Source organism: Heterodontus francisci, chromosome 17, assembly GCF_036365525.1.
Source record: "Heterodontus francisci isolate sHetFra1 chromosome 17, sHetFra1.hap1, whole genome shotgun sequence".
Lineage (NCBI taxonomy): Eukaryota > Metazoa > Chordata > Chondrichthyes > Heterodontiformes > Heterodontidae > Heterodontus > Heterodontus francisci.
In genome coordinates, this window is record NC_090387.1 from 78,974,599 (window position 1) to 79,002,086 (window position 27,488).

The following is a 27,488-nucleotide window of genomic DNA, read 5'->3' on the forward strand; positions in this document are numbered from 1 at the left end:
AATGCGAGACGGAGAGAGAGAGAGAGAGAGAGAAAATGCGAGACGGAGAGAGAAAATGCGAGACGGAGAAAGAGAGAGAGAGAAAATGCGAGACGGAGAGAGAAAATGCGAGACGGAGAGAGAGAGAGAGAGAAAATGCGAGACGGAGAGAGAGAGAGAGAGAAAATGCGAGACGGAGAGAGAGAGAGAGAGAAAATGCGAGACGGAGAGAGAGAGAGAGAGAAAATGCGAGACGGAGAGAGAGAGAAAATGCGAGACGGAGAGAGAGAGAAAATGCGAGACGGAGAGAGAGAGAAAATGCGAGACGGAGAGAGAGAGAAAATGCGAGACGGAGAGAGAGAGAAAATGCGAGACGGAGAGAGAGAGAAAATGCGAGACGGAGAGAGAGAGAAAATGCGAGACGGAGAGAGAGAGAAAATGCGAGACGGAGAGAGAGAGAAAATGCGAGACGGAGAGAGAGAGAAAATGCGAGACGGAGAGAGAGAGAAAATGCGAGACGGAGAGAGAGAGAAAATGCGAGACGGAGAGAGAGAGAAAATGCGAGACGGAGAGAGAGAGAAAATGCGAGACGGAGAGAGAGAGAAAATGCGAGACGGAGAGAGAGAGAAAATGCGAGACGGAGAGAGAGAGAAAATGCGAGACGGAGAGAGAGAGAAAATGCGAGACGGAGAGAGAGAGAAAATGCGAGACGGAGAGAGAGAGAAAATGCGAGACGGAGAGAGAGAGAAAATGCGAGACGGAGAGAGAGAGAAAATGCGAGACGGAAAGAGAGAGAAAATGCGAGACGGAGAGAGAGAGAAAATGCGAGACGGAGAGAGAGAGAAAATGCGAGACGGAGAGAGAGAGAAAATGCGAGACGGAGAGAGAGAGAAAATGCGAGACGGAGAGAGAGAGAAAATGCGAGACGGAGAGAGAGAGAAAATGCGAGACGGAGAGAGAGAGAGAGAGAGAGAGAGAATGCGAGACGGAGAGAGAGAGAGAGAGAGAATGCGAGACGGAGAAAGAGAGAGAGAGAAAATGCGAGACGGAGAAAGAGAGAGAGAGAAAATGCGAGACGGAGAGAGAGAGAGAGAAAATGCGAGACGGAGAGAGAGAGAGAGAAAATGCGAGACGGAGAGAGAGAGAGAGAAAATGCGAGACGGAGAGAGAGAGAGAGAAAATGCGAGACGGAGAGAGAGAGAGAGAAAATGCGAGACGGAGAGAGAGAGAGAGAAAATGCGAGACGGAGAGAGAGAGAGAGAAAATGCGAGACGGAGAGAGAGAGAGAGAAAATGCGAGACGGAGAGAGAGAGAGAGAAAATGCGAGACGGAGAGAGAGAGAAAATGCGAGACGGAGAGAGAGAGAGAAAATGCGAGACGGAGAGAGAGAGAAAACGCGAGACGGAGAGAGAGAGAAAATGCGAGACGGAGAGTGTGTGCTGGAGAACACCACTTTAAACAAAGGAGTGGTGCACCAGCATCTTTTGTTTTTATTTCAGATTTCCAGCATCCGCAGTACTTTGTTTTTGTTCACTGGTGAGGCGTTCATTTTCTTGAACTTAAAATAAAGCTCTATTGATCCAATGTACAATTGTGGTCCTGGCAGCTTTCGCGGCACATGATTGGCCACAGTCACTGTGATGCGCTTGGGAGTCACGGCGATGCATGTGTCTGTAAGTTGGAAACTGCAACACAAAAACTGACTTGGACTACAGTTGACCCATTCAGTTCACCTGACCTCTGACCCTGGAGATGCTGACCTGTGGGTGTTGCTGCTGTGGGCTGGGGCGGAGGTATCTGTGGGACAGTGGACGGAGAGGCAGACCGGGCTGGTGACCGCGACTCAGCATCCTGGTGGCTGGCTAGGGCTGGCCGCTGTGGAGTGGTGGGCACTGTGGACGGGCACTGGATCAGGTCTTCCAGTGGGGGCACCTGCACCACCACTGGAGAGGAAGACGATGTGTCCTTGTTGACAAGTAGCACGTTGATGGGACCGGTTGTGCTCTTCAGGTGGATCTGGTACTTCTTCTGTCCATTCAGGCCCTGTAAAACAAACAACACGTCAGCAGGCAGCTAGAAAAGTGCGGGGACGGGGGCGCGTGGGCCAGCGAAGGACACCATTAGATTTTAAAGTTACAGACAAATTGGGGGGGGGGGGGAAACGAGGAGAGCGGAGGGCGAGGAGAGCGGGGGAGGGCTAGAATATGATGTTTGATGAAGTACTCACCCTTTCTGGAATGGGAACCTCCAGGTGGGTGCCCGAGGGTGCCTGGATTGCTAACAGCGTATCACCTGGACACAGGGACAGAACACATCACTGTCAGAGAGGGATCAATATAAATTACTAATGAACCTCTGGTTGTACTCAATGGCATGTGAGGGGGCAGGAATTGGAGTGGCAGCATGATGTGAAGCTGTATAAATAAACTGATAAATAAATCACAGGCAACGCATCACCTGCCGCCCCTCCCCCTTCACAAATACAGAAACTCAGCCCAGAGGAAGAATAATGGGGGAGGGGACTTATTAGCGGCCACTCGACAGTGAGACCATTTGTTCAATGGTGTCCCTGCAGTCATTCTCCTCCGAACCTTGCGCTTGTCTCACACCCCCTCCCCTGCCTCCCAGGATTATCCCCCCAACTCGCCGCACCGGATCCTGGGAACACAGAAAAGCATTTCTTACCTTTAAAGCATCGGCACATATCTTCATGCGTTACATACGCTAACGTGAAGAGCAGTTAAGGACAGGAAACAGCAAGTGGTCGGCTGTTTAAAGCCAGTGATGCCTGACTGGCTGTTCCACTACCGTGCCTGCTTCCTGGCACTGGGGTCTCAGTAAAAACAACTGGAAATGGCTGAACCCCCAAACCACCCCACAGCTACAGTATCTCCCACTGGCCAAGTGTCAGCCCCACATCCAGAGCGGCATCGCAGGCAATTGAGATAGAGACACACAGTTGCTCGTCCCTGAGCTGGGGAAAGGTCAGCCAGAGCTCCTCCTCCACCTGACTGCTATCCTGTAACCACGCGGGATGCCTACACAGTCGAATAGCCCGCCGAGACTCTCAGCCTTGGATCATGCATGAAGGAAGACCATTTGGGCAAAGTAGCTGATGGAATCGTGCCCCAGTGTGAGGAGGGGAGAAGCTGGACGAAAATGGAGGGGAGGTAAAGGCGGCTGAAATGACAAATCACCCTGCTTGTTAATGTGAGCAGGGAGGGTGGCAGGGGTGGCATCCGAGTGTTTCTTGCATAGGAAGGCAGCTCTCCCAGAGAGGCAATAGTACAGGTGGGTGTACTAGCGTTTGTGTTATCGAGCATGGCTCGGCTCTGTGACCTCTCCGAATCTGCCTGGATCGGCATACTGGACAGAGCCACTGGACTGTTTTGGGAACTCAGCCAATGAGTAAATGCTGAACCGATGAGAAGATGCACACAACTTGAGTTCAAGATGGTCAATCTGCAGGGGTCAGTACAAAACCAAAAAGAGTGACTGGAAGGGAGAGGGCTGTGCCAAAGGATATCTGCTGTTCTCTATATCGTCTGTCACGTTCTGAATGCTCTGTTGTACCCAGACTCGTTGCTGGTCCAGCTCCTGTTCCCGCCGGTCCAGATCCTCGATCTCTGCCTTCAGGTCAATCAGCTTGTCCGCAATCTCCCGCGTGTTGCATCCTGGGCCTACTCCTCTGTGACCGAGAACAAAGACACAAGGTGGAAATTAGTGTCTGCACAGGACTGCAAACAAAGCAAGTGGTGCACACAATAAACCAAAGGAGACCTGTGTCGGCATGGCTCAGTGGGATGTAACAGCGATTTCAACCTGGCTGAGTTGGTTACCATTTGTGGCATCAGTCAGCAGGGTTCCAGCTTATAATCACCGCATCCCACTCCTGCAGTTGTGAAGAACCAGACAGAATCCAGCTCGAAGGTGATGCCCTCTGTGGGTGACTAGCCAGCCAACATTCACCATCTGGTCTTATGTATGGTGAGTGGCCACTTGGGCAAGGTGGAGGTGCCCTCAGGAGTGGCGAGGTCAGAGAAAAGACTGGGTAAGAGGTCAGTCAAATCCAGCCAACCACACTCCATCTTACAACTGGCCAATAGGGAGATCAGGGAGAGTGATCCCTACCCATCACCCAACCCCTACCCAAGATGTACTCACCCCTGTTCCCAGGAGTAAGAGATGGCCATTTCCCTTGGCATACTTAAATGAAATGGCTCAATTGTCCTCATTAAATAAATACTACAATTTTTATAAAACCCACCTGGTGTCAGAGCCTGATAAAGAGAAGAGATGGGAAGGAAAAAACTGAAGTTATTAATAAAAATTGCTTCACGTCATGGTGACCCTGTTCCTATTTACCCTGTTCATCACCAACCCACTGTGGGGCTCACATGGCCCGGTTGGGGGGGAGGGGGTGCATGGGGGAAGAGAGACTGAGAAACAGCTCTCTCAGAAATAATGCCCACACATTAGGAAGGATAGACTGGCCTTGGAGGGAGTGCAGTGTACATTTACCAGAATGGTACCTGGATTCCAAAGATTAAGCTACCATGAGAGATTATACAAACTAGAGTTGTATTCCCTGGAATTTAGAAAGTTAAAGGATGATTAGGAAACAAGCCTACTCACAATGGGTGGCAGAAGCTTGGAACTCGCTTCCACAAACAGTAATTGATGCTTATCAATTTTTAATGTTAAAACGGAGATTGATTAACACCAAGGGTACTGAGGGATGTGGGCTAAGGGCCAGTATATGGAGTTAGGTCACAGACATGATCTCAATGAGTGGCGGAACAGGTTTGAGGGGCTGAATGGCCTCCTCCCGTTCCCCTGATGAGATTATTCCCCAACTTGGGATCTGGTTTGGTGACAAAATGGGAACTATTGTAGCTGACTGCCACCAGAAGAAAATGGAGGCTGAAGAGCACAGTTTCCAACTCCCACTCCCTGCCTCTGCTGTTGTTGCAAAGATCAAGGATTCTGAATTTGACGGACTGTTGCTGCCTCCACACTCGGCCACACAAACACTCCAAACCCAAGAAAGGCAGATGTTGTGAGTCGAGTGGTATCGAGTGATGGAGACTCACTGTCTGAGTGCACAGCTGGAGGAGCCAGCCAGTTGCCTCCCCTTCTTCACTGAGCTATTAAAGCACACTGCCCGATACGCCTGAGGCAGCAGCAAGACTGAGCATCATTGGGAGGGAGCAGCGGCAATAGCTGTCCCATAAAAACCCAGCATTCCAGAACTAAGCCTTGAGGAAATCCTCACTGAGCTGACAAGTTATCCCGAAGATCGGATTTCAGCAGGAATCTGGGCTTTGAAAGCCAGAAATTCCTGCTTGGTGAGCAAAGTGGCCAATCAGGGATGTAAAAGGTGGATACAGGCACATTAGACAGAGGAAATGTGAGCTGAGCCCAGCACTCACATGTGTGTGGGTGGTAGAGAGAGGACGCCATGGTTAATGTGGCATATTTCTACTGGAAACACGCATTTACATGTTATAACCTGGCAGCAGAGGTACCAGGCTCAGGGTAAGGCAGAGGGATAGAACCAAACAATCGTGTGAGCTCATCTCAAAAATCACAGTTTAACTCTTGCCCTCCCCCGTCCAAGTAAACACAACACAAACCTGGATTTCTGAATGTGTGGTCCAGTTTTTAACAGGTAGACATTAATTCACTGTTTATTTCATTCTCTCAATGTCAGAATGAAGACACCAGCAGTTCTAACACTAATTTGCAAATAAACAGAGCAGCACCAATATCGGCCCACTCCCCTCATTCTCCCATACCCCCCCCCACGCTCCACAAACACCCACCCCCACCTCACTACCCCCTCCAGCCCCCCACCCCCCCCCCTTCCCACCCATTCCCCTCACCATCACAGTGTGTGAACACAAAGAATGGAATTAGGAAAACGATAATCCATTTAAAAACAATCCGTGAACACCATCCTTCCATCAGCCGCAGGAAACTGCAGCTTCCCTCACCCTACCTGGACTCTGGGGGGGGGGGGGGGGGGGGGAAATTGCATTGTTCAGTCAGCACCTGGACCATGATGCAGCTCGCACCTCCTTCCATAGTCAAATAGCCAGCCCTCATCAGCAGTTAGAAGTCAGTGTGCCCCCTACTGGACTATGTTTAACTGGCGGGGGAGAGAATTGCTTGTTCTCAATCTTGCAATTCAACATTTTAGACTGCGATCCAGGGCCCCAGTCCCACTGGATGGGCCCCAGTGCCCCAGTCCCACTGGATGGGCCCCAGTGCCCCAGTCCCACTGGATGGGCCCCAGTGCCCCAGTCCCACTGGATGGGCTCCAGTGATCCAATGCTACCGCAGTCTTACACAGAATTACACAAGCTGTTCTTTAAAATTCATTACAAAACAGACCTGCGATCCGTTGAGTAACGTTTGCCCTCCCAACACTCCTGCATTTAAAAAAAAATCACTGTCTCACTGAACGAATCTTGAGAAATGTTGTGTTACTAAATGTTTGCTCCACCCCTCGCTTTCACAGACACACTCACTTCCACTGAATGCTGTTTTTTGATTTCTTCTCAATCAGCCCGATTCCCTCCAAGACGTTGGTAATGTCGTAAATCCGCCGCTTCTGTCGCACGGCCAGAGTATCTGCTGCCTGAACAGAAAACAGAATTTACATAGAATGTACAGCACACAAACAGGCCATTTGGCCCAACTGGTACATGCTGGCGTTCATGCGCCACGTAAGCCTTCTTCCAACCCTCTTTATCTCACTCCATTAACACATCCTTCTATTCCTTTCTCATTTGTGCTGATCCAGCTTCCCCTTAAATCCATCTATGCTGTTCACCTCAACTACTCGTGGGTAAAGAAGTTTCTCTTGAATTCCCAATGGATTTATTGGTGACTATCTTATATTTCTCACCCTTAGTTCTGGTCTTCCCACAAAGGTGGAAACATCTTCTCTACATCGACCTTATCAAATCCTTTCATAATCTTAAAAACCGTCTTTTCTTTTCTCGAGAAAAGAGCCTCCAGCCTATTCAATCTTTCCTGATAGGTAGAACCCATCAGTTCTGGTATCATTCTAGTAAATCTTTTCCACACCTTCTCCAATGCGTCAATATCCTTTTTGTAATATGGAGACCATCACAGTTCACAGTATCCCAAGTGTGGTCTGACCAAGGTTCTTTAAAAAGTTTAACATAACCTCTCTGCCTTTCAGTTCTATCCTTCCAGAAATAAACCCAAGTGCTTTGTTTGCTTTATGGCTTGATTAGCTCGTGCTGTTATTTTTTTGTGGTTTGTACCCCCAGATCCCTCCGTTCCTCTACCCCATTTAGACACTTATTTTGCAAGTAATGCGTGGCCTTCTTATTCTTCCTATGAAAATACAGCGTCTCACACTTATCCATATTGAAATTTATTTGCCAATTACATGCCCATTCAGCAAGTTTTTAATCAGATTTTGTCACAGTATTCCTCTATATTAACTACATCCCCTACTTTGGTGTCATTTACAAATTTTGAATTTGCACTTCTGATTCATAGAATCGTTAAGAGTGCAGAAGGAGGCCATTTGGCCCATCATGTCCACACTGGTTCTGCAATAGAGTAATTCCCTCAGTTCCATCCCCTGCCTTCTCCCCATAACCCTGCACATTCTTCCTTTTCATATAACCGTCTAATTCCCTTTTCAATGCTTCAATTGATTCCCCCAGAGTAGAGGCCTGCTTTAGGTCGGGAAAAAGAACCCGACTCGAACCCAACTGAACTGCAGTGGACCCGAGCCCGACCCCCTCCGGTTTTGCCCCAAGTCCGACCCGACCATCCCTTTACTTACCTTCCTGACACAAACTGCAGCGCATGTGCGAGACACCATAGTGACGTCACTCGCTCACTGCGCAGACTCCCTTTCGTCCCAGATTCCCAGCTCAGGCACGTTTAAAAATCTTTTAATACTTACCATGTGTGTCCGGCCCAACCCGTCTCGATCTGGACTGGGCCCAACCCCACTCGAGCCCGAAAGCTGGCTCCGGGAGATGGGCCCTACCTGACCCGACCCCGACACACGTCGTCGGGTCCCGTCGGGTTTGGGTTGGGTTGGGTAGCAGGCCTCTACCTCAGAGTCCAAACTGCTTATGTACAAGAATAACGACAGTGGTCCTAGCACCAACGCTTATGGAACATAATTTCGCACCTTCCGCCAGTCTGAGTAACTACTGTGTTTTCTAGCCAGCTTGCTTTCCATTCTGCTACTTGTCCCTTGTCTCCACATGCTCTGACCTTACTGACAATGTCTGCTCATTCCCTTCATCTTGTGCTCAGGAGGTGAAGTGTTGGGGAGACTGGGACGCTCCCCATATCCCCCAGTGCCATCACCCTGGTCAGGAGCAGTACGGCTAGACGGTGAGTGAAGCTCTGCCTACTCTGAACTAACCATTTGCCTCAGCCCCAACTTCAGCAAAATGGGCACAAACTAGCTGCCATGGCTGATCCCTGTTTTGGACAAAGTTAACTGGTCCGAGCCTTGGCACTGCAGCTGCTGTTTGCAGTGCGGTTATCCATCAGTGTGGGTGTCATGGTTACGACTGCCCTGGTTGACGAGCAGCTTGCCAATGATCACTCAAGTCCACAGTGACCACTTGGCTGAGGTCTGGGAGGACAGCGAGAGCCCGTGTGTAACCTGGCCCAGCTCTCAGGGCCTTCGCAAGAGGAGGGGAGAAAGACAGAGCCAAATAATACACCACGCAAAACACATCCAGGCATAACGGTATCTCAAAATTGGCTTGCTTCAAGACATGATTCAAGGCTCCCACCGCACCCCTCAGAACAGGTTGCCAGGTAATAAGTAGTGTCAGCAGTGACTCAGTTGGCAACACTCTCACCTCTGAGTCAGAAAGTTGGGGGTTCAAATCCCACTCCGGAAACTTGAGCCTACAATGCAAGCTAACGCTCCAGTGCAGTACTGAGGGAGAGCTGCACTGTTGGAGGGAGGTGCTGCCTTTCAGATGAGACGTTAAACTGAAACCACGTCTGCCCTCAGGTGGAAGTAAAAGATCCCACGGCACTATTTGAAGAGCAGGGGAGTTCTTCCCAGCATTTAACCCTCAACCAACTAACAGAAATTATCTGGTCATTAACACATTGCTGTTTGTGGGAGCTTGCTGTGTGCAAATTGGCTGTTGCATTTCTACAACAGAGAATACACTTCAAAAGTACTTCATTGTCTGTGAGGGACTTTGGGATGTCCTAAAGTTGTCACATTAATGAAAATCCGCTTTTAAGAAAGCTTTCTGGTTAAAATGGTAAGACCCTGATGGGAAAACATACAAAAATAAAATTCAACGTATATTCTGCAAATTTGATGATTTTCAAATTCTTTCATGATAATGACAATGACAGCTGGGAGATGGACCACAAGCCACCAGCCTGTGAGCTCAGACTCAACAGAGCCACTCCAGCGTGTTGACAGACCTTCATGTATCTGTTCCAAAGGGTTTTTTCTGTCAATGGAAAGCACCTGTTCTAAATTGCTCAACCCATGAAAAAGAGGCTCAAATAAGCATCAAAAACTGACAAAAAAAACAAAAACGCTGAAAAGCAGAAAGCTAGCTTACATCACCCAGCCTTCTCCTGCCTGGGGAAAATCCCATACAGAAACATCTGGGTAACTGAAGGAGTGAAATGACTGTGTGAGCTCGTTCAATGTTACTGTCCAATGGGTCGCTGACACATTCACAGGCTTCATCTGACGTGTCTGTCACTCGCCAGCAGCCCAGAGACTGGTGCAGCAGGGACAAGGGGCAGAATGGCAGACGGATGCTGCAGACTAGCACGGCTGGCAGACAGAGCAGGTGAGCTCAGTCGGCTTCAGAGATGGGCAGGCCCTGTGATGAAGGTGGGAAAAGTCTCAGGAGCAGCTCCGCCTCGACTCTTTGTAAACCTCCCAACCCCGGGCCCAAGCATCTTTCCCGAAGTCACTGACTCTGTCAGGCATATTGTTCCACAGGCACTGGACGCAGCTTTGAGCTATTGACCCCAAGCTATTTGACCACAGAGTGCATGAGCTGTAGTCTGTATCCAGGGTGCCATCCAGACAGATGGCGACCAGCAGTGCAGATCCTGGTCACCTCCCCATCACCACTGCAACGCCCCCTTACTCCTCAGCAGCCTGCCTACCAGCCTGAAGATGGGACTGCTAACTTGCTGGGATCAAACAAAGAATGTTGCAAACCTCTGACTTTAGTCAGGTCGACACGACTTCAAGTTCCATTCTAGGAACTTATAGAATCGTAGAATGGTTACTAAACAGAGGGAGGCCATTTGGCCCATCATATCTGTGTCAGCTCTCTGCAAGAGGAATTTACCTAGTCCAACTACCCCAACTTTCCCCATAGCCCTGTAATTTTTTCTCTTCAGATAATTATCCAGTTCTCTTTTGAGAACTTGATCGAACCTGCCTCCACCACACTCTCAGGCAGTGCAGTCCAGATCCTCACCACTCGCTGCCTAAAAAAAGCTTTTCTTCACGTCATTGTAAGTTCTTTTGCCAACACCTTAAATTGGTGTCCTCTGGTTCTTAAACCTTTTGCCAAGGGGAACGGTTTCTCCCGACGCGTTTTGTCTACACTCCTCATGATTTGGAACATGTCTAACAAATCTCCTCTTCTCGAAGGAGAACAACTTGAGCCCTTAGTCTACATGGACACTTCGGTACAGTACCGAGGAAGGGCTGTACTGTCGGAGGAACCGCCTTTAGATGAGACTTTAAACCAAGGCCTCATCAGACCTCTTAGGTGGGTGTAAATGATCCCATGACACTATTGCGAAGAGCAGGGGTGTTCTCCATGGTGTCCCGGCCGATATTAATTCCTCAACCAACACCTCAGATATTACATGACCAGATTTGGTTTCATACATGAGAACAGCGAGAACCCTTCAAAAGTACTTCATAGGTTGCAAAATGCTTTGAGGTGCCCTGAGGTCATGAAAGGGACTAATTAAATGCGAGTCTGTCTTTCTTTTGCACAGCTCAATGTTACAGCACACGCTGCAATCACTCACTGCTCCATAAAGGAGACATTCTCCTCCTTTACCTCCAGGAGTGCAACTGGCTTCGGAAGGCGAGTGGACCTCTCCTAACTTCACTCTGCATAGGTGAAGAAACCTTGGCCCCAGGCAGCATCATTTCCAGTAACAACCTCCCTGCACCTGGCCTGGTGACTCCATGTAGAAACCCTCAGCTCAACCAATGAATCACTGGGATTCCCCAAGATTACTTACTTCTCAACAATGCACCTCAAGTTCAGACCAATCTGTCCAATCAGACAGCAGCACAGAAGGCAGCCATTCAGCCCATTGCGCCTGTGTCAGCTCTTTGAAAGAGCTAGCCAATTCCTCCCACTCCCCTGTCCTTTCCCTACAGTCCTGCAAAATTCCTTTTCAAATTTTTATCCAATTCCCTTCTGAAAGTTATGATTGAACCGGCTTCCTTTGCTCTTTCCGGCAGTGTGTTTCAGATCACAGCTCGCTGCATTAAAAAATTCTCATCTCCCCTCTGCTTCTTTTGTCAATTTAAATCTGTGTCCTCTGGTTACTGACCCTTCTGCCACTGGAAAGAGTCTTGCCTTATTTACTCCAACAAAACTCTTCATAACTTTGAACACCTCTATCACATCTCCCCTTAACCTTCTCTGCTTTAAGGTGAACAACCCCAGCTTCTGCAGTCTCTCACATTATCGGTTCCTCATCCCCAGTGCCATTTCAGTAAATCTTTTCTGTGCTCCCTCAAAGGCCTCGACATCCTTCCGAACATGTGGCACCCAGAACTGGCCACAATACTCCAGCTGAGGCCTAACCAGTATTTTATAAAGGATTAGCAAAACCTTCCTTCTTTTTGAACTCGATTCCTCTCTTAATAAAACCAAGGCTCCCATCTGCCTTTCGACAGCCAGTAGCAGTGGAACCCTGCAGTAGCTTCAGGACTCCTGAGGAGGAGCCTTGGCAGGTGTATCCAGACAAGGAAGGTTCCACATCGCAGCCCTGCTCTGTGCCGAGTTAGCTGATCACACTCGGAGGCGGCGGCAGCAGGGAACCGAGAGTTGGCCTCAGTGCCAGTGGCTTTGAGGACTCCTCAGCCAGGATCCCAGCTCCCACTGGAACCTGGCAATGCCCGCGGACAGCGTGTGGATGCCAGGCATACACAGCTGCTCCTTTTTTGCTGCTACAGCCAGATACAATGCTCCAACTGGCACACAACCACCCTCGCCACCCAGACAAACGTTGCACCACCACCACCCGCTTCACCTCACCCAGTGCTGCCGCATGAGAGAAATAACCACAATGCAAAACACCCTGCTGTATGGCGACCAGAAACACTGGCCCACAAGACAATGCCAGGACTTGGTGGCGTAGTGGGGGGGGGGGGGGTCACCCCGTGGCCATTTCAGAGTGCCCGGCACCCCATCCCCCACTTCCAAATACTGACAGGAATTCCACAGCAGCATCTGGGCAAGGTGCCCGAGGTCAAATCCTGAGTAACAAAACATTTCTACAAAACACACAGCAAATCCACTCGCTGGGCCTCATTTCCTCCTCACCCCTTGACATCCACCTCCTCCTTGCCAGTTTTCATCACCCTCCATTTCCGATGGTACTGGGTCCTACCAGGCTATCGCTCCACAACAGCCCTAATGGCCATTCATGTGCTAACCAACAATGGCCAGGCTGTTTGACTGTGCGATGCATCGCCACCCTCTCAAATCCTTGCCTAACGTGCATGTTTCAGCAGAGTTGGGCTGGGGATGAGGGGGTTGGTCACTAATTGGCTATTGTGAATGGGAACCTTGAGTCACTTTAAACGGTCCTTACCAGCTTAGGGGGCACCTGGGACAATGGTAGGGTCTGAACGGGGAACCTCCCTCAAGTGTGTCCTCAGTACCTCACCCCATGGCTCACCTCCACCCTCACCCATCCAGGTACTAAGCACTAGGCAGCAGGCATGAGTGGGTTGACTTCCAATCAGAATTACTGGCACCAAAGCCTGAGATTCCTTCCCCTGCCCCACTGAAACCAGGGGTGCTGAGGCCAACTGCAATCAGCTAACACAGCACAAAGCAAGGGTTGATCCCGGAATTGCATCCAGTTACATCAGCTCACTCACCCAGGATCTTCAGCTCAACAGAAAATCACTTGTGACAGTAGCACAGCTCCACCATCATCAACAGCATTCATCAATACTGCACTTAAAGCATTCCCCCCCACCACCCCCCACCCCACCCCCGCAGCGCTGTCTACTCCAACCCCTTCCCTCCAGGGCCCTGCCCATCCAGCCCAGTGTGTAACATACTGAAAGCACTGTGCAAGGCATGGGTTTTCTTGTCAGTCATCAGGGTTTTGTCTTTTTGACAGTGATGTGGCCACAGGCAATCTGCTAGCAAGAGTTTCAAATTAACAGACAAAAATGCAGCACACTGCTCTTATGAATTCTGTTAGTTACCTGGTCAGAAGAAGGTGCTTTAAAGTAATATTCAAAATCTGAATTTTCTCACAGTTCTTGTAGACTAAGTATTCGGCATATTTTGTGATTTGTTTGTGGAGGAGGCAGGCTGTTTTAGCAATGCCCGAACTGCAGCAGCCAGCAAGGAGTCCTTCAGCAGAGTGCCCTCGACAGCACCGGCATCCAACACATGGCCCATTGACCCCACAATCTTCCAACCCCTGCCACCCCCACTGTGCGGCTCTTCACTGACTGGTTCTGGCTGTAGTCCCTGGACTTTGGGGATTCAAAAATCTACTTGCCGACTGGTTTAAATACACCAATCGAGGAGAAGCAATTTCCCACCAATCAAGCAGCACATTTCAGGAACTTGGAAGTCAGTGAAAGCACAGGGAGATGGATTCCACTGTCCTTGTTGGCCATCCTGATATTCAGACGTGCTGTAATGGGCACTAAAACAGGACAGAGACTGCTGTCCTTGTTTCACAGAGGCCCCCCATCACCCTACAGGCAGGACTTGGCTGGATCTGAACTCTGGTCCCAAAGGTGAAAGGTCAGGGCCTCCCAGCTTGCTTTCAGTACAGCTTTTCATAATTCGAATCTTTGTGGTTTCTTAAAACTTAAAAAAAATCATTAACCGATCACTGGGCACATAGCCACAGAGTTCATCCCAGGCCCAGCCCCACCATGGAGTATTATTCCTGTAAAATAACAAGTTCTTAGCCCTTCTGCCTTGTCCTCAACCTATCTGCTGAGCCAAGAGAACTGCATATCCTGCAGTGTGCGACTGGGCAGACTCCTCCATGGAGTGCCACTGACACTCTTCGCCAGGCCACACCTAGCATGCTTTCACACCACCACAATCTATACAGCAAGCCAGGCCTGGCTGCCATTACAGATCTCCATCTGGTAACCACACCCATTAATCAGCAAAGCTTCAACCAATGAGAGCCGGGAGGACAGCACATCAGCAGAGAGATACCAAGCTCTGGTCATACCCCAGTATCTATGTAAAAGGTGCGTGTATTAAATAGCAACTTGTACAATCTCTTGTGAACATCCCAAAGCACTACACTTGCACAAAAGGGATGTGTTTTGCAGCGGAGTGCCTTATGTTATAAAGAACGAGAGGCAAGTGAGTTGTTGGTCTGTTTTTGGTGGTCAGTGTTGGTTGGAGGAAGGAATGGCAGCCTGGCTTTTAATAGCAGCAGGAGATCGCGCACATCCATCCGAATGACTGAACAGGTAGGCAGGACCTCACTTTAATGACTCATCCAAAAATCACAGAATTGTTAGAGCGCAGGAGGCGGCTATTCGGCCCATCGAGTCTCCACCAGCTCTCTGAATGAGCATTTCATCTATTGCCACTCCTCCGCCTTCTCCCTGTAACCCTACACATTCTTCCTTTTCAGATGACAATCGAATTCTCTTTTGAATGCAAAATATGTCACCTCTGCCCTACCGTATTGCACTGGAGTGTCAGCAAACAGCTCAAGTCTCTGGGATGGGGCTTCACTGAAACCCAAAAGGCAGTACCCCCAAAAAGGGTCCTGCACTAAATTTTTCTCTGCTCATTCATAAATGTACACAGGAATATAAAGTAGGGGGCAAGCAGAAGGAAAGGTGCCCTTCATGCCAGGAGGGGCTTTGAGCCTATGCATTGAATCACCTGTAAATCAGATTTTTTTTGAAGAGCACCAAGCACAATTTTAAATGAAACTTGAAAAGGTGCCACTCAGTCTGAATTGGCCAACCTTGAGCATGGCAGCGGCTGCAGCATGATTTACAGGCTCCCTCTTGACGGCAGTGCCACTCCATAGCGGAACAGCCCGCTGCTGTTCACCGCCTGGGTGAAGCGTAGCCAACTGGGATGGGGCGGTGGAAGGTTACCAGGGCAGCACCAACTGTACTCCAAAACCCACCACCTTGACAGATTGGGGGAAACACGAAGAGAAAAATGGTGAACTTTAGAAACAGCCGACAGCTCCTCCACCGCTGTCTGACACTCTGCCTTGTCCAATACAGGCTGCCCAATGCCAACACAAGCTGGATAACATACCAAGGGAAATGACATGAATGAAACATTCGCACTCCAACTGCTTATCAACCCCTGGCACAGTTCATTTAAATTCACCTTCAGGATATGGGTGTTGCTGGCAAGGCCAGCATTAATTGGCCATCCCTAGTTGCCCTGCAAAAGTGCTGGCAGGCCGCCATCATGAACTGCTGCAGTCCATCTGAAGGTGCTGCTAAGTAGGCAGTTTACACTGTCGTTCTGTGCAGCTTTGTAAACCACTTCAGACAGCAATTAAGAATCAACCACGTTGCTGTGTGTCTGGAGTCACATATAGACCAAACTGGGTTAGGACAGCAGCTTTCCTTGCCTAAAGGACATTAGGGAACCAGTTGGGTTTTTTTTTTAAGATAACAATCCAAAAGCTTCACAAGCACTTTGATCTAAGCTGGGGGAGGGAAGATGTGGGTGCTGCAGATGTAACTGCAGCCCTGGGCTAGGGAGAGGAGAAAGAAAACTGATCAACTCACCCAGGGCTCCTGCTCCAGTGTCCAGCAACCCATGCTAGCCCACTTGGTGGCATTCTCACCTGGGCCAGGAGCTCAAACCTAGCCTTGTGTATATAACAAGAGTCCACACAAGTCTTGCGAACAACCTGCAGTGGGAGAGCGCTGGAAGAATTGGGCTCCGCTGAATATCTCCAGGCAGCCAAATCGTCCACAAAGTGTAATGCTCATGTCCCTAAATAGTGACGTATAGGTGGACTATTTATGCCCTTTGAACCTTAACCCAAGCATCAGTCTGAGGGGGAAGGTCAGGCTGGGGAAAAAAAAAAATCAGAAGGAAATATCAAATGTTGAACGATCTTCTAAGCAACAGGCCTGTGAGCAGCAGACACCTTCCCTCACCTTCACTCAGGGCACAATGAGAACTACAGGGGAGGGAAGTGAATATTGCAAGGAACTCAACCATCAGTAAGCAGCTTGCTCAAATAAATTCCACCTCTTCAAGGAGTAAAATGCCGTGTTGAAGCAATTACGGAAATTCTAAACTGCAGATAATTCACCTTTAATTATGGGTGTTCACAATGTTAACAGAAGGTACAATGGGTTCTAAGGTCAAAGGTGAAGGAATGCTCAGGATGTCATGAATGGAGTTAGCTATTCCACTCCCCTAGAACCCATGACACCCCCTTAATACTCCTTCACCTTTGACCCGCTGAGACCATTTTAACTTCCTGTCGGGACATCATGAATGGAACAAAGCTCCCTCGCTGGTGGCAGGGAAGCAGGACTGCAGAAAACCAAAAGATACATCTTTATAATGCTCCACCGCTCAGTAAAAAGGAGAGAGAGAGACACTGCTGCATACACTGGCACTCTGGGGAGTGGTATGCTGTGCCAAAACACCCCAAAAAACAGGCTGGAATCTCAACAAGTCTTAGAATCGTAGGAGAGTGATCTAACAAGTCTAACACATCAAGAGGCCGTGAGCAGCAAGCGCTTTTGGATATATCATAAAACAGTTCCAGTTCCAAGGAAGTAGCTCAAACAGGAGATCCCAATTTTGTCGGAGTGATTGCCGACACCAGCCAGTGAATTGGAGATGGGGTCAGACTTGGGGTTTTAAAATCTACAAAGTCTCCAAGCTCACGACCAAAACTGCAGCAGTGTCTCGAGTACAGCAGGATTATTTCTCTATCAGAATGCAGTGGGTGGAGGATAGTTATTACATCATTCAGATTGTGTGCGTAACATCAATCCCAGTCACTTCCAGCAGTGGGGGGCTCCAGGTGTGCTTGATGGGGGAATTACTCAGTCATCTCCATTCTGGCTGGGAATAGTAGTCTCTCCATATGCAGCCATGTCATTTTGCCACTGCGTTAGGCGCAGCGAAGAACCTTTCCACAACCTGCTCCGACTTATTCCCCGTTTATAAATGCTGTGAGTCATTCACCTGAATGTGTAGGGAGTGTCGGCAGGCTATTCATCCATGAGGGAAATCAGAGCTGAGCCTGATACCGACATTGGCACTTGAGTGGGAATCCTGGGTGACTGTGCGCTTCCCCCACCACCCCTCCAACTCTCACCCCCTTCAGCCTGGGATGCTAAGGACGACTGCATCACTCTGACTGCAGCCTCAACTGGGATCAGCAAAGCAGGATTTGAATCTTTTAAATGTAAAACAGAGCAGCAAACCCTTGGAATTTGCAAAATAACCAATAAAGCCCAGGCCCAAGGACAGGATGGTTTATAGGCATCATTGAACCAGCTCAGTCAGAGTTTCTTTAACGAAGCGACCCGGATGAAAGGGCCAAGACCCCAGGACCAGTAATGCTGAATCCAGCAGAAGAATAAACCAAATCAAGATGGGCTTAATGGGTTTACATCTCCTCCAAAATCCCAGGTAAGGGAATGTTGTGCTGACACTGACTGTTCCTCCCAGAGTACAATTCCCACCTTTCTCCCGAATGCCACCTGAGATACTGGTCCAGAGTCACAGCCACCCTCTGCTACAAAACACAAGGGCGCAATCCTTATGTGAGCTCAGAAAGTCGGCAGGCTATTCAACCACGTGAGAGGCGCTTTAATTATGAATGTCTTAATTGGACCTTCCCACGTGTCCTTTCTCACAGGACACCCTGAACAGTGATAACAGACTCCACTGCTGTCTTGGCTGAGATGCAGTAACTCAGCACAGCGCAGGGATCGAACTCATGACCTTTTTCAAACTGTGTGTGACGCTGAACAATGCAACAAGCGACTGAACCATCAGGGCAAGTGTGTGTTTGTGTGCGTGTGTGTATGCATGCTTTTTGTTGAACAGAGTCCAGCATTGTTTCAGGTTTTTCCAAACTGCAGCAAAGTGACGGTCTACCTGTCCAACCCTAGTAACGGTCATTACCCAGACAATTTGAGCAGCGTCTGGGCATGAATGATTGCAGCAGCCGCAGAATTAATCCAGCAACAGGCAACCATGTACAGATTCACATGAATGGATCAGGCTCCTCTCTCCCCCAGTTTAATGCAATGCATCCAGTAAAAGATAGCATTCACTCCTAATGAAAATAATCGGGAGAAACACAGAAACCATGGCAAATGGATATTTCAACTTCCTCCAACACCTTGTGATGGATTGCCCTGATAATTTGGTTTCAGGAATTACCCTTCCGCCTTGCAGTGTTGTTGCAATCAACAGATGTCATGAACATTTAGCAAATGCTGAATGGAAAATCAACCAAGAAGCATGACAAGTGATGAAATGGATATATAATTCCGGCTTTTGGTGGTTGGTGGTGGGGGGGGGGGGGGCTAGGGAGCTAGAACTAGGAGTAAGAGGGACCCCTAAACCGTGAGACTGCAGCCCTAATAACCCCTGGATTTTTTTTTTAATGAGGGTAAATGCTCAGACTGCTCCTGCAATTGAGGGGAGCTGCTTTTAGCCTACCCCCAACATACACACATAAGCATCGGGCTGTCACAAACTATTTCATTAACCGTGTGAGATAGAGTCAGAGCAGAAAAGTTGAGATAGCCGAGCGTATGTAAATCCAATGAGAGTCAGATGAGTTAAAAAGGGGGGGGGGGGGGGAGAAGGGGGGTAAATACAAGTCCAGCTCACCTGGTGAAACTAAGTTAGCTGCTGCTGGAGTTGGGGGAGAGGGGGAGTGTTCAGCAGCGGATGGGATGCAGCTACAGCTAGAGCTGCGCACGTGTTCCTCTGCCTAGCAGGGTCGCATTTGGAACGCGGCGATTGTATCTTTTTTGTGTCTCCGCGTTCCACGGCGCCCCTCGTGCTGCTGAAACTGCACGCCGGCCCGGCTCACTTTCACTCCGGCAGCCGTTCAGCTTCCTCCTGACCGTCTATTTTTAATAGCTATTTCATTCCACCTCCCTTTCCCGATCGACCACCCCCCCCCCCCCCCACCACTCCACTCTTCCTCCCCTGTGCATTTCTCACCACTTTCAGGTCGAGCACGCCGTCCTTGGCCTCCTGCAGCAGGGACACGAACTTAGTCGTCAGGAGTCCCAGGCTTTTCTCATGTCTGCTTGGAGTCTGCGGCAGAGACTCGGCCATCTTTTCCTCCTCACTCACACTCACTCTCTCTCTCTCTCTGTCTGTCTGTCTGTCCCACTCCGTAGCCGTTAGCAGCGCGCAGCACGCCGGGACTGATTTGAACTCGGAGCAAACAGCGGCCCGGTCCGGCCAGGGGGTGTCTGCAAAGGGCAGCGTTCGATACAACACGCAGAAGGCAGTCGCGTTTGCCTTAGGGAGCGTCTGCAAAAAAAAACCCCACAATGTACGCGCAGCCACCGACACGCAGGAACGTCCTGCCTGATTTTAGGGAGCATCTACAAAAGGCGGTGCTGCAGGAAACGCAGCTGCTTCAGGGAGCGTCGCCAAATGACGACTCTAATGCTTGGGAGCATCTGCAAAGGATAACACTATGGGAAAAAAAACACGAGAAATGGGGCAGGAAGGATCTGCTGGTAATCTGAAATAAAAATATAAAATGATTCTGTGGCCAAAAGGCTAACCTTATGAACATGCAGAGAATGTGTGGGAATTTCTGTTTTTAATTCCACAAAGGTTGTGGTTTAGGGAGCATCAACAAATAGAAATAGCCTAGGAACTGCAGAATGGTTAGCGAGCATCTGTAAAAATCGAGACCTTCAAAAGAGAGCTGGAAAATTATCTGAAAAGAAAAAAATTGCAGAGCTATGGAGAAAAGACAGGGGAGTTCGACTAGGTGAGTCGCTCTTGCAGAGAACCAGCATAGACACAATGGGCCGAATGGCCTCCTTCTGTGCTGTAACCATTCTGTGATTTGCATTCAGAGAAAACAGTTTTAGAAGCATTTCAAAATGACAACTTACAATACAGACACATGTAATGAGCATATGCAAAGGGCAGGCAGTCACAAATAAAGGGATTAGGGAACATCCATAAAGGACAGATTTTTGTGGGGAAGGAGGGGGGGGGGGGGAGGGAGGGAGGGGAGAAACTTATATCCCACCTTTAAAATAGTAAAACATAACATCCCGTGAAGCATGTTGGGAACAGACAAAATTTGAAGTATAGAAAAGATGACGGAACACTACAAGATTACAAACACAAAAGATAGTGGGGAACCTGACAAATGGCCAGGGAATATGATCTATATCCTGAGAGAGTTGATGGAATAATTCGCAGGTAATGGGGACACAATTATGGTCAGCGCACAAGGGGAGTTCATGTCTGCTTATCCTTTTGGTACTGCACACTGAGTGGGTGACTAGAGTCGCGAGGATTCAGTCAAAGTTTTATTTGAAGTGGATGGTGCAGGATGCAAGGCAGTGCACCGTGACATGGTTCATTTTCACACTGACATCTGTTCTCAACTGTAATCACCTCCATTTGTAGTATGAAGCATGGGTATTGGAAGTACAGCTCAAGGCATTTGAAGGTGGCCAACAACACCTCCAGCTCTTTTTCAGAGTCACTGATTTTTTTTTTTGCACGTTTTCTGTTTTTGCACAAACTCTCCACTGCTTCTCTTGTGTGATCCACCCCTTTATTGTAGAATCATACAGCACAGGAGGAGGCCATTCAGCCCCTTGTGCTCATGTTAGCTCCCTAGAAGAGCTATCCAATTGGTTCCATTCCCCTGCGTTTCTCCCCTGCAAATGTGCCCTTTTCAAGTATTTATCCAATTCCCTTTTGAAATTGATTGAATCTGCTTTCACTGCCCTTTCAGGTATTGCAGATCATAACTGATCGCTGTGTAAAAAAGAAAAAAAATCTCATCTTCCCTCTGGTGCTTTTGCCAATTACTTTAAATCTGTGTCCTCTGGTTACCAACCCACCTGTCACCGGAAACATTTTCTCGTTATTTATTCTATTAAACCCTTCATAATTTTGAATGCCTCTAATAAGTTTCCCCTTAACATTCTCTACGTTAAAGGAGAAAAATCCCAGGTTCTCCAGCCTCTCCCCTCTTTTTAAGCCATTTTGCAATTTTGCTCCAGTCTGCCTCTCTCGCAGGCTCTGACCCTTGCTGGAGAATGATTCCAAAGTCCCTCACAGACTTCGGCCTCTTGCACAACTGACTGCTGCTCGTTTGCGGCACTTGTGTCCACAGAAATTCTCAAAGTGTCTTACACCCAATTAAGTACTTTCAAAGTATAGCCGCGGTTGTAATGTGGAAGATGTGGCAGACAATTTTCAGGCAGCAAGATCCCACAAACTGAAATGTGATAACAACCAGATAATCTTTTTAAATGATGGTTGAGGGATAAATATTGGCCAGGATGGGGAGAACTCACCTGCCCTTCTTTGAACTGTGCAATGGGATCTTTTATGCCCACCTGAGAAGGGAGACAGGGTGAGAGATGGGGCCTCGCTTTAACATTTGACTACGCAGCACTCCCTCACTGAAGATTAGGGAATGAGCTCAAGTGCTTCCTCACGTCTTTTGGTTTGTTTCACAGTGAGCCAAAGAGCAATCAGAAAGGTCCAATATAATAGTGTATCTACTATCTGGATGCTCATTAAGGTGAAGGATGTTTGTGGAGACTGGATATTTTCCCTATGTTTAATACACAGTATCTGCAAGTGCCATTATAGATCAGGTTTTATATAAGGTAAAATCCTGATCTTGACATGGCTTATCGCACCATTCTTTGCTGCTACATCTCCTCTGTAGTTCCACTCTATGGCACTGACCCCTCCTGGGTTCAGTTCTATTTGTCCCAACTTAGCCAGTACATCTCCTGCAATAGCATGGTAGCTTTATCTGTGGATGATCGGCACATCTCATCTAGGTGTGGCTCCTTGCCACATTATCCATACTCATATCTACGCTGGTGACACCCAGCTTTACTTCTCCATCACCAATCCTGTTTCCACATCTGTTTCCCTGTTGTCCAAATATCTGTCAAGCATCAAGTCATGCTTGAGCCTGAAATTCTTGCAGTTTAGCATTGGCAAAACCAAAACTATCATATTCTACCACCATGCCTGACTCCCTGATCCCATTCCCCATTCGTCTGCTGGTTCCAGCGCAACCCAATGATGCACTTGATGTCCTGGCTGATTCTCAACTGTGCTACAAATCCCACAGCCAATCCAAGCTTGTTTACTTCCACCTCCAAAATATGATTCATCTCTGTTCCTGATTCAGCTCCACTGTTGACCAAAGCTTCATTCTTCCCTTTCTCACCTCCTTACCCAACTTCTCCAGTGCCCATCTCCTCACCATCTCCCAAGTTTGATGCTACGTAAATGTCTAACTCATCTAAAACTCTACCAGCAGCAATTTACCCTGCAAAAGATCTCACTCACCTATCTTCCTTATCTTTTCCTACTTCCATCGTCTTCCCATCCCTCAGCTTATCAACTTCTGAATCTTTGTTGTCAATTTCAAATCCTGCCATGATATTGTTCCTTGCTACCTCTACAATCTCCTCCAACCCTATGTCACTGACTGCCCCTCTGGGGTTCTATCTCTGGTCTACCATTAGTTCATCTCCCCCTATAGAAACGTTGGAACTCCTTCTCCCTAATCTCTTCTGCTTCACTGAATCTCTTCCCCATTTTCAAAGTCGCCTAACCTCCTCAAAACAATTTGCAGCCATCTTTTCCAAACTGCCTCTTTCTCCTATAATAAAAGCAAAATACTGCAGGTGCTGGAAATTGGAAATAAAAAATTGGAGTATTTCCAGCACCCTCTGTTTTAATTTTATTTTTAACCACTTTCTCCTTTTTGGATTGCGCCCATCGATATATTGTCATATTAAACCCATGTACAACTGTAACTGTTATACTCTGTCCCAATGTGTTTCAGCCTCAGGAGACTGCTCACTATTGAGCTCATGTGACATTTCTCCAATTCCCACAACAACCACCCTTGCCAGATTGTCAGGTTCGTGCCAATCAAGTGTGAATTGTATGTGGGCAGATTCTGGAACCGCCTTCAATGGGAAGTGGATCAAGGGGCAGTATTGTTTTCCCTATCCACAAATAATCCCGGGCATGATTGGAGCACAGATGTGAAATCCAGAAAAACTAGTTTGCACAGGATTTATCGATGTGAATTGGTAGGTTTCTGTAAGCTGCTAATAAACATCCACCAAAAGTCAATGCTTGTTCCTTGCCTCACTTGAGCTCTCTCTCAACAGCAGATCAAAGAATTCACCTTATTTCCATACACAGTGGGCAACACCCCCAAACTTCCCATTCCCCCACTAAAAATCTGTGCCTTGTTGTTATGAGAAAAAGACAAGCATTACAAAAGCTTTTAATACGGATCAGGTTTCAATACTGATGTATGCAAGTAATTGGGCTCGACTTTTTACTCTGCTGATTTATCAGCTCATCAGCAGCAGCAGCGTGGGCGAACATTTTCTTGGTGAACCACCCTGCCATGTCCCAGTGGGCAGAACTGGCAGCCTAAAAATGTGCCCAACTCATGCGTGGGCAAGCACGTGTGAGTTTAATTATACCAAGGGTAATCTACTCCTCAGTGAAGTGACCATGAAACTGGTTCACTAATGTCCTTTAAGGAAGGAAATCTGCCTTCCTTACCTGGTCTGGCCTACAAGTGACTCTGGACCCACAGCAACATGGTTGACTCTTAACTGTCCTCTAACATGGCCTAGCAAGCCACTTGGTTGCATCAAAACTGCTACTAAAAAATGTAAGAATAAAACTGGATGGACCACCTAGCATTGACTTAGGCACCAGGCATGAGTCACAACCAGCCCAGTTAACCCTGCAAAGTCCTCCTCATTAACATCTGAGGACTTGTGCCAAAATTGGGAGAACTGTCCCACAGACTAGTCAAGCAATAGCCTGGCATAGTCATACTCACAGAATCATACCTTTCAGCCTGGGTATGTCTTGTCCCACCGGCAGGCACAGTAGTATACAGTTAGGAGGTTGTGGCCCTGGGAGTCCTCAACATTTACTCCAGATCCCATGAAGTCTCATGGCATCAGGTCAAACATGGGCAAGGAAACCTTCTGCTGATTACCAACTACGACTCTTCCTCAGTGCTCCTCCATGTTGAATACAACTTGGAAGAGGCACTGAGGGTAGCAAGGGCACAGAATGTACTTTGGGTGGGGATCTTCAATATCCATCACCAACAGTGGCTCGGTAACACCACTACTGATAGAACTGGCTGAGGCCTGAAGAACATATCTGCCAGACTGGGCCTGTGACAAATGGTGAGAACACCAACATAAGTTAAAAAGCTACTTCACCTTGCTCTCACCAATCTACTATCACAAGGGTATCTGTCCATGACAGTATTGGCAGGAGCATGGCACTATCACCACTACAAACTATGTTCCCTAGCCACTGACTCCATCCCTCTCGCTGGCAACTATTTGAAGCTGAGCCAGGCTATTCATAAACTTGATGTCATGTTTGAGTCCGAGGGGACCCTCTGACCACATATCCGTACCATCACTATGACTGCCTTTTCCATCTCCATAACATCTCCTGACTCTACCCCTGCCTCAGCTCATCTGCTGCTGAAACCCACATCCAGGTTTTTGTTACCTCTAGACTTGACCATACCAACACACTTCTGGCCAGTCTCCAACATTCTACTCCTCGTACACTTGAAGTCATCCAAGAGTCTGCTACCCGCGTCCTGACTCCCACCAAGTGCTGTTCATCCATCACCCTGTGCCCGCTGACATACATTGATTCCAGTTAAGCAATGTCTCAATCTTAAAATTCTCATTCCTGTTTGTAAATCCCTCCATGACCTCTCTCCTTACCTCTGTAATCTCCTCCAGCCCCACAACCCTCCAAGATATCTGCGCTCATCTAATTCAGGCCTCTTGAGCACCCTGATTTTAATCGCTCCACCACTGGTGGCCATGCCTTCAGTTGCTAAGGCCCTAAACTCAAACTCCCTCCCTAAACCTCTCCACTTCTCTTTCCTCCTCTAAGACACTCCTTAAAATCTACCTCTTTGATAAAGCTTTTAGTCATCTGCCCCAATATCTCCTTATGTGGCTCAGCATCAATTTTTAAAAATTCTTTTATGGGATGTGGGCATCATTGGCAAGGTCAGCATTTGACGCCCATTTCCAATTGCCCTTGAACTGAGTGGCATACTAGGCCATTTCAGAGGGCAGCTAAGAGTCAACCACATTTGCTGTGGGTCTGGAATAACATGTAGGCCAGACCAGGTAAGGACAGCAGATTTCCTTCCCTAAAGGGCATTAGTGAACCAGATGGGTTTTTACAACAATCGACAATGGTTTCATGGTCATCATTAGACTAGTTTTCAATTTCACCATCTGCTGGATTCGAACCCATGTTCCTACAGCATTAGCCTAGGCATCTGGATTACTAGTCCAGTGACATTACCACTATGTCACCGCTTCCTCAATGCTCCTGTGACCTGTCTAGGAACATTTTATTACGTTAAAGGTGCTATATAAATGCATGTTGTTGCTGTTGGTGATAGATTCAGAATGATCTAGTAGCTCAAAACTGGGCATCCATGAGGCACTGTGGGCCATCAGTAACAGAATTATATTCCACCACAATCTGTAATCTCATGGCCCGGCATATCCACCACTGGAGTAAATGTTGAGGGCTCCCACGGCCACTACCTCCTTACTGTATACTACTGTGCCACCACCTCTGGTGGGTCTGTCCTGCCTGTGTGACAAGAAATACCCAGGGATGGTGATGGAGGGTCAGGGATGTTGGCTGAAAGGTATAATTCTATGAGTATCACTATGTCAGGCTGTTGTCATCAAGCCGGGGGACCAGCCCTGGTTCAATGACTGTGTAGAAGAGCATGCCTGGAGCAGCACCAGATGTACCTCAAATGAGATGCCAACCTGATGAAGCTACAACACAGGACTACATGCATGTTAAACAGCAAAAGCAGCATGTTATAGATAGAACTAAGCAATCCCACAACCAATGGATCAGATCAAAGCTCTACAGTCCTGCTGCATCTATTCATGAACAGTGGTGGACAATTAAACAAATTACAGAGGAGGCTCCACGAACATTCCCATACTCAGTTATGGCAGAGCCCCGCATGTCAGTGCAAAGGACGAGGGCAAAGAGTTTGCAAATATCTTCAGCCAGAAGTGCCGAGTGGATGATCCATCTTGGCCTCCTTCTGAGGTTCCATTCATCGCAGTTGCCAGTCTTCAGTCAATTTGATTCCCTCCACATGATATGAAAAAACAGCAAAGGCTATGGGTCCTGACAACATCCCGGCTATAGTACTGAAGACTTGTGCTCCTGAACTAGCCGTGTCCCTAGCCAAGTTGTTCGAGTACAGCTACAACACTGGCATCTACCTGACAATGTTGAAAATTGCTCTGGTATGTCCTGTGCACAAAAAGGACAAACCCAATCTAGCCAATTACTGCCCCATCCGTCTACTCTCAATAATCAGCAAAGCGATGGAAAGTGTCTTCGACAGCCCTATAAAGCAACACTTACACAGCAATAACCTGCTCACCGATGCTCAGTTTGGGTTCTGTCAACATGACTTGGCTCCACACCCCAATTACAGCCTTTCCAAACATGGACAAAAGAGCTGGATTCCAGAGGTGAGGTGAGAGTGACCACCCTTGATATCAAGACTGCTTTTGACTGAGTGTGGCATCAAGAAGCCCTAGCAAAACTGAAGTCAATGGGAATCAGGAGGAAAACTCTCCACTGGCTGGAGTCATACCTAGCGCAAAGGAATATGGTTGTGGTTGTTGGAATCTAATCATCACAGACCCAAGACATCAATGCAGAAGCTCCTCAGGGCAGTGTCCTAGCCCCAACCAATGACCTTCCTTTGGAAGTGGGGAATGTGCGCTGATAATTGCAGAATGTTCAGGTCCATTTGCAACTCCTTAGATAATGAAAAGTTCATGCCTACATGCAGCAAGACAAATGGCAAGTAACATTCGTGCCAGGCAATGACCATCTCCAACAGATTGCCCACCATCAATATCCTGGGCGTTACCATTGACCAGAAACTTAACA

At 48.1% G+C, this 27,488-nt stretch overlaps 1 protein-coding gene across 2 annotated transcripts in view; it reads right to left on the bottom strand.

The window, feature by feature from the left end:
* e2f4 (E2F transcription factor 4) overlaps positions 1-19,830 on the bottom strand; it is a 40,871-nt gene extending 21,041 nt beyond the window's left edge. The window contains exons 1-6 of one of the 2 annotated variants that reach the window (XM_068049753.1): positions 19,443-19,830; positions 6,513-6,622; positions 3,506-3,667; positions 2,665-2,708; positions 2,207-2,271; positions 1,740-2,022 (exon numbers count right to left, since the gene is read on the bottom strand). In XM_068049753.1, the coding sequence (XP_067905854.1) occupies positions 1,740-2,022; positions 2,207-2,271; positions 2,665-2,708; positions 3,506-3,667; positions 6,513-6,622; positions 19,443-19,559 (781 nt within the window). In that variant the 5' untranslated portion in view covers positions 19,560-19,830. The remainder of the gene's footprint in view (positions 1-1,739; positions 2,023-2,206; positions 2,272-2,664; positions 2,709-3,505; positions 3,668-6,512; positions 6,623-19,442) is intronic. The other variant, XM_068049752.1, reaches the window with a different exon arrangement.
* Between the last annotated feature and the right edge of the window lie 7,658 nt (positions 19,831-27,488).